The sequence below is a fragment of the Petaurus breviceps genome, unplaced genomic scaffold (genome assembly GCF_028583685.1).
Source record: "Petaurus breviceps papuanus isolate PSGF00001 unplaced genomic scaffold, PetGlider_PUasm1.0 37, whole genome shotgun sequence".
In the NCBI taxonomy this organism is placed as follows: domain Eukaryota; kingdom Metazoa; phylum Chordata; class Mammalia; order Diprotodontia; family Petauridae; genus Petaurus; species Petaurus breviceps.
The window spans coordinates 77,148,557-77,155,964 of record NW_027186296.1 but is presented as its reverse complement, the minus strand read 5'-3'; the positions used below and the strand labels follow the sequence as shown (position 1 = coordinate 77,155,964).

The 7,408-nt window shown below is 48.7% G+C and overlaps 1 protein-coding gene across 1 annotated transcript; it reads right to left on the bottom strand.

The window, feature by feature from the left end:
• Positions 1–648: 648 nt before the first annotated feature.
• Positions 649–4,472, bottom strand: HPS6 (HPS6 biogenesis of lysosomal organelles complex 2 subunit 3). The gene has a single exon (XM_069098796.1). It carries the CDS (start codon positions 4,242–4,244, stop codon positions 1,872–1,874), a length of 2,373 nt encoding a protein of 790 aa, XP_068954897.1. The 5' UTR covers positions 4,245–4,472; the 3' UTR covers positions 649–1,871.
• Positions 4,473–7,408: the final 2,936 nt, after the last annotated feature.

Genomic DNA, 7,408 nt, shown 5'->3' with positions numbered 1-7,408 from the left:
CCCCTCCATCCCCTACCTAAGTCCAAATGAACATATCCTTAGAGCGGTCCCAGGGTATAGTTTCCTATCATGAGAAACAAATGATGCTGTCCCTAGACTCAGCACAGAATTAGGCTCTTCCAATATATAGTGTCTCTCAAACAGGAATGCATTTAGCATAGTCTACATGAATTGGCTCCTTCCATCTGGGGGCTACTCATCTAGCCCCTCTCTGGCAGCAGTCATGAGGACAGTTCATATCAAAAGCTAAAGGATTCAAACTATCTATAGGATATGCTTCATAAACATGACTTTTGGATTAAAATTCGTTTCCAGTCATTTATAAATTCTCTCCCCTATGACCTTCACTGTGTATTCTATCTATCAGCACTGGTCACACAAGTAACAAGGTTCAAGGGTGCTGTAGGGCTTCTCTTCTTAGTTACATTTAAGAGATTTTGCTCTCCCAAATCCTTCCCCTCCCACTCCAAATCTTAGGATCAGTGCTAAAGGAAACTACTGATCTTTCTCCCTAGAGTGCTGTTTCAGAGCCCCAAGAAATAAGGGAAGGAGCCTATCCCCTTTCTCCATGCCTTACCTCCTAGGATCCAAGTCTGGAAGGTGGTAGAATCAAAGGTCAGGTATAATAATAATGTTAATAATTATAACTATTATTTATATAGTGTTTTAATATTTGCAAAGTGTTTTAGAAGTATTATCTCATTGTATCCCCACAAAAACCCTGGGAGGTATGTGCTATTATTACCACATTTTAGAGATGAGGAAATTGAGGCAGGAAGCAATTAAATAATTTGCCCAGGGTCTCACAGTCATTGTCTGGGGCCAAATTTGGACTCAGGTCTTCCTGATTCTAATAACAGTGCTGTATTCATTGTACCACCTAGAGGAGACAGGCCTAAGTGGAGCTTGGGACACTCACTGACTTTTCTGGTCCTAGCACTTACAGGTTTCTTAGTGATTTTTCTACATCAAGATCCCTGTGACCAGATCTCAAACCCAGGGGCAGTTGGATGCTCTAGGGCTAAGAGCTGAGGTGGGAGGTGGGCAAGGTGATAGGCCCCGACAGTTCCTGTCAACCTGGCACTCGTCAGGCCTGTAACTCGGCTCAGCATCTCTAGAGCCTTGCTTCTGTCTTCCGGGACAGCTATGAACTTGGTGATGATTCCCAAGAATCCTTGTTACTGGGGTGGCTAGGTGATGCAGTGAATAAAGCACCGGTCCTGGAGTCAGGAGGACAAGAGTTCAAATCCAGCCTCAGACACTTAACACTTATCAGCCATGTGACCTTGGGCAAGTCACTTAACCCCAATTACCCCTCAAAAAAAAACAACAAAAAAAAAGAATCCTTGTTACTGCTGAAAGTAGCAAGATTTCTTTCTCATTCCTCTGGTACAAGACACCACCCTTCCTCAAGCCCACATTCATCCTTGGAGCTTCTACTGGAAAGGTTCTTTCCCTCTCTAGTTAAGTTTCCACCCTCCCTTCCCCGTCCCAGGGGCAGTTCCATTAGTGGGTGAGAAGAAAAACTCCACTGAGGGGTTGGGAGGGTCAGAGAACGGCTCCCTGAAACACACTGAGCAGATTGTGGCCTGGGAGCTATAGCTCCAATTTACCAGATCATCATTCCCTCCACCCCTCTTCAATCACATACAGATGCTATCACTCTTGCCTCCCTTACCTGTATATATTTAAAATCTTCCCAGGAAAAAAAAGTATTGCACACACTGGGGAAAACAGGACCATAACATAAATTATCCTTTGCATCTGAAGGGAATCCTGGGCTCCTCCCTCTTATAAAGGAGTGGGAAAAACTGCTTGGACCCCTCCCTCTCAGGTTCACTATACCCTTTGACCCCAAGTCTCAGTCTGAGTCAATTCATTGAATTCCTGGCCCCAGGCTCCTTGCTCTGGTTACTCTGGCCCTGTGAGGGGTAATGCCTATTCTTGGGGTGGGGAGGACAGGCACCAGAGTCCCATAGGATATCCTCATAGGGGCTTGGAGTCTGTGCTTTGGACCTGGCCTGTTCCAGCAGGCCTCTCAGGAGCCCCACTGTGAGTGGAGGGTCAGCTCCCACCTTAGGGAATGGGGCTGGAGGCCCCTCTTCATCTGGCAGATGCCTCTTCAGCAAGAGCAGGAGGTCTGTGGGTGTCAAGTCTGGTGGGCACAGGTGGCGCAGGCGAGTCAGGTGGGCATCTAATTGGCGATGCCGAGCAAATTCGGCTAGTAAGACAGTGAAGATCTCCATCTGCAGCAAAGGGCTGGATGGGCTCAGTGCCAGGCCTGCATCTAGCACCCGTTCCCACTGTCCAGCCTGAACTAGCTGCCCTATGGCCTGAAGCACAGCCTTGGGCCGGCCACTTCCCAAGAGCAGCTCTAGTTCTAGAGCCCCTGCCCTGGCCCCAGCCCAGTCACCTAGCACAGCCAATGCCCGTCGGTATAAGGGTGGTCCTGGGCCTCCAGCTCCTAACCCCCAACCTGGCCCCCCTTGCTGTTGTGCCAGTTCTACAAAGGGTGGCAACCAACACGGCTCCAGCCGACAAAGGCACTGACACAGGAGTTCAAAGGGGGGTCGTGCCCCATCAGCCACTGTGTCCATTAGCACCTTCTTCCACAAATCAGGAGGAGCCTGGGACTTCAGCTGGCCAGCCTCATCCAGTTGCAGCTGTAGGGCTCGGCGGGTGGAGCACCAAGCAGCAGCAGGGAAGACAGAAAAGACAGCATTGAGCTGGGACAGTCTGTCCCCTGTCAGATCTGACCGGAGCAGCCGCTCTACCTCTCGTTCAGCCAGCTCTGTCCAGCCTTCCTCTTGCCCATCCCCAGCCACTAGTCGTGTTTTGAGCCGCTCTAAGCCATGGTAGTCCCTTAGCTCAGTTTGCAAATCAGTCAGCAGCTTGGTTGGGGGCTGGTGTCCTCGAAGAACAGAAGCTAGGGCCAGAGGGGCTCGAAATGTGCTCCCTTTTCTCAACTCATCAGTTGTGAGTCTGGCTCCAAGTAGGCTTCGGCGCTGGTAGTAGTGACAGGCCTCCTCAAACACTAAGTCCTCAGAGTTTAGCCACTCAACCCCTTTCCCTACCTCCCAGGCCATACAGAAAAGGCCACTTGCAGAGAGCAGCCTAAGTCCGCCTTTATTTTCCTCTTCTTCATCAATCCATGGGGCTGAGAGCTCCAGCAAGTGGACTCGATCAGTGCTTAAGACCTTTCTTTCTAGAAGCCGTCCATTGCCCATGTCCAGCAGCTCGAGTCCAGAGCCCAGCACACAGGCAAAAGTGTTGTTGAAGACACCCACGGACACTGGGACCCCCTGGCTAAGCAGTCCATATCCTAGGATACCCACCACTCTAGCTCCTCCATCCCTCCGGATGAGACTCACAGCTCCCTTTGGGCTCAGCAACAGCAGGCTCCCCTGGGCAACTCCACAGGTGTGGATGTCTAGGGGCTCCCCACCAGAAAGCAGTCCTGGTACCCTCTGAAGGAGGGATCTGAAATCCCAGGAGTCCCTGCCTTTAGGGCTCAAGTTCTTGCTATAAGTAAAGTTTTGAGCAGGGACAGCTACAATTACCCTGCCCTTACCTGGGTACCAGATGAGCAAGATGTGGGCCACATTGGGCCAAGTGGTAGCTGTGGGCACCATGAAGAAGTCAGAACGGGAGGCCAACAGCTGAAAATGAGGGCAGTGGTGCAGCAGGGTCTTGGGGGCACCTAGAATGGCACTGGTCTCCCCATGGGACTCCAGGGCCCGAGTGCACACACAATGACTGAAGGCAGCTTGCACTGATCCTTCTGCTACCTCAGCGCTGGCTGGTCGCTCCTCACACCACACCAGCCGGTTTCCCAGAGCCGCTGCAGCTACCACTTTGGCCTTGCTACTCACACACAATTCGGTCTGCTGCAGCAGTTGCCATCCTGGGTGCACTCCAGTGCTCCACACCTCAGCCCGCCCGTTTGCCCACACCAAGGCAAGCACAGGACGTGGGCTACCGGCCCAGCCTGGGCACTGGAGAAAGAAGGCATCTAGCACTGGGCCTTGGCCAGCTGGACAACAAGGCTCCAGCCCCGCCCCTTTCCTGGACACTAGCAGCAATGGGGCTGCAGAGCCCGGAGGGCGTAGAAGCAGCAGGTGGCGGCCGTCGGGGCTGGCGCGGACCCGGGCAAGAGGCTCCTCCGCCAGCACTTCGCGGAGCCGGTTCGCATTACTGAAGTCGCTCAGGTCAGAGAGTAGACGCAGAGTGCTTGCCCGCTTCATGGCCCCAGGGGCGGAGGGCGCCGCCAGGGAAGCCGGGCGTGGAGGGTGCACTCTGGAAGGCTCGGGACGCCGCTGGACAGAGTCAGACTTTATTGGGTTCCAAGGTTTGGTTGTTCGGGGCCCGCCAGGGCACGGGGCTCGTAAAAGAAGAAGGGAGGCAGAGCGGTTCTCCGACTTCCGTCCGGGCGGATGAGGTGGGCTGGGGACTTGGGGGCAGGAAAGTCAGCCCCGCCCAGAAGGCTTGCGTGGGTCCGGCGCATCGCGCCTTGGGAGTCCAACGTGGGGCGGAGCCAGCAGAGTTCTCCCTCTACTCTGACCCCCCCCCCCCCCCCCCCCCCCCCCCCCCCCCCGTACTTTCAGTGTTACGACTGGGCTTCCCCATTCTTGTATCTGGTTTATTTTTCCAACTAGTACACTGATTTATTCCCCAACCTGCCTTGGGGCTTGGCGGCTTCCTCATCTGTGCACCCCTCACACTTGCCTCTCATCCACATATTCTGGAGGGCACCATCCCTCCCCATTCTTTCTTCCTCCGACATACCCTTTCTTAAAGCCTAGCACTTCCCGAAAGCCAAGCCAGAAAGTCCCCACTTTACCACATCCCATCCACACTTTAGTTTGTCATTTCCCCAAAGTACATGATATCCTCCTAGTTAAACCTCCTCTTTGGCATCAGCAAAAGGAAACACAAAATGTGAGTTCATTCATTTTTAAATTTTTACTGAAAAATAGATTTTTATTAATGCACTTTTTATATCATGGTCATTTCCAGATACAGCACTTCCCACTATTGAACCCTCCCCCACAACAACAGCAACAACAACAACAATAATCAACTAAGTTAAAGCCAGGATCAGCTAACTCTGACAGACAACAAATTTAACATTCACTGTCAGAGGAGGGAGCTATGGCTGTTCTCTTGGACATTGCAATTACTCAGGTTTCCTTTGTGGGATCTTCTCATTTGCATTATTGTAGTCCTGTAATATTGTTCTCCTGCTTCTACTTATTTCAGTCAGCATCAGTTCATGGCTTCAGATTTTTCTCTTTTCCTGTATTCCTCATTTTTTACAGAGGGCCCAGTGAAATTTTATTGCATTCATATAACACCAATTCTTCAGCCATTCCACAATCAATGTGCACCCACTCTGATTCTCTGCCACCACAAAAAGTGCTGCTGTGAATATTCTGGGGCTTTGTCAATTTGATTTCACTAAGGTTTATACTATGAACAGGGCTGAGGGCTGAGCATTGGGCATCTGGAGCTGACAAGTGAATAATAAGACCTAGTTCCATTCGTTAGAAGAAATCACAGTCTAGGGAGAAAGGTGAAACCTAAACACAAGTAACTATAATAAAAGGCAAAATGGTACAAATGCTGTAAAATAGGTATAAGCCAAATGTTATGTGAGTTCAGAGGAGGGAGATATCACTTTTGAAGAGGAGGAGAGGATTCAGGGAAGGAATTTTAGTTGGGCTTTGAATAATGGCTGGTATTTTAACAGACTGGTGGTGGTAGGGTGGGGTGAGGCAGAGCAGTACATTCCAGGAAGGATGAAACAGTGTGAGCAGAGGCACAGAAACTGCTGTGTGTTTGTTAATTGGGGGGGAGGACCCAGTTTGACTGGAGTGTACAGTACATGAGGGGGAGTAGTAGGAGAGATAATATGGGATATGTAGTGGACTTCTGGTAGTGGACTTGAGAGTCAGAAGATGGGATGAAGGCTTTGCCCTAAGTGACCCTACCTGTGTGAACCATGGCAAGTCATTCAACTTTTCTGAGTTCTGGTTTCCTCATCTATAAAATGGGGATAATAACTCTCACATTACCTACTTTCTCTCCCCATTCCATTCATTCTCTACTCAGCTGCCAAGATGATTTTCCAAAAGCATAGGTCTGACTCTCCTCCCATAATGAGCTCTCTGGTTCAAATATAAACTCCTCTGTCTAGCATTCAAAGCTTTTTATAAGCTGGCTCCTTCCTAGATTTCCAGTCTTACCTTTTCCACATTCCAGCAACAATGACCTATTCAAGGTTCCTTTCCAATGACACTTTCTTTCCTTGCATTGGTCATTCCCCCAGTCCTGGAATGCTGCCTATTAATTTGCTCTGCTTCCCTCAACATTATCTTCCATCTACTTTGTGTATATCTTGTATGTACCAAGTTTTTTACTTTTACTTTTGTTTTCTTATCTTCTGGTGCTTAGTATTTGGTACCTTGTATTTTGTTATTCCATGGTGTCTGATTCTTAGAGAATCCGGTAGACCATAGCACACCAATGCTGTCCATGGGGTTTTGTTGTCAAAGATAGTGGAGTAATTTGTCATTTCCTTCTCTAGTGAATAAAGGCAAATAGAAGTTAAGTGACTAGTCCAGGTCATACAGTTAGTGTCTGAGGCCAGCTTTGAACTCAGGTCTTAGTAAAGGATTTACTGATGCTTGTTGAATGATTATGAGGTTGTTGTGAGGGAAGTATTGCACTTTGTGAACTATATGTCTATCTCCTTCCACTTTGGGGAACCTGCTTTGCTTGGCTCCCCATTATTCCACTATTAGATACTATAAAAGAGTTTAAGACTTCCCTCGTATTCTCTGCCAGATATTTAGAACCACAGAACATAGCTATTAAATGATTTAAGATTTCCTGATATTCGGGATTAGAGTCTACCAAGATGACCTTTAGGTTTACTTAATAAGAGTTTGTTTATTTCTTTATTTATATAATTTGTAGATTTTCCTTTTCACAGAAAGTCTCTGCCTCTTGCTTTTGCTTGTCAGAGCAGGAATGAGGAGTAGAAGCAGAATCAGGTCATTGCTTTCCTAAATTTTTTTCCCACCTCTAGGTTCAGGCTAAGGCAAAGGAGAAAGGGTAGGAATAAGTTCAAAAGCCAGGTGTAATAGCAGGAAAAACCAAAACAAAACAAAAAACCCAAACCCAGGACTCTCAGCTTCCATCCCAAATGAAGTCATCAATCTGTCCTTTGGAAAGAACAGGAAGCTGGGGAGATGTACCCACTGCTACTCTGGTGGTAATATCTTCTGCCTTGAGAAGCAAAGATCTCCTTCAATTCAATTCAACATTGACCAAAGAACCAGTATGTGCAAATCACCTTGGGAGGTTCTGGGGCTTTTGATTTTGCTTAAAAAACAAACAAACAAAC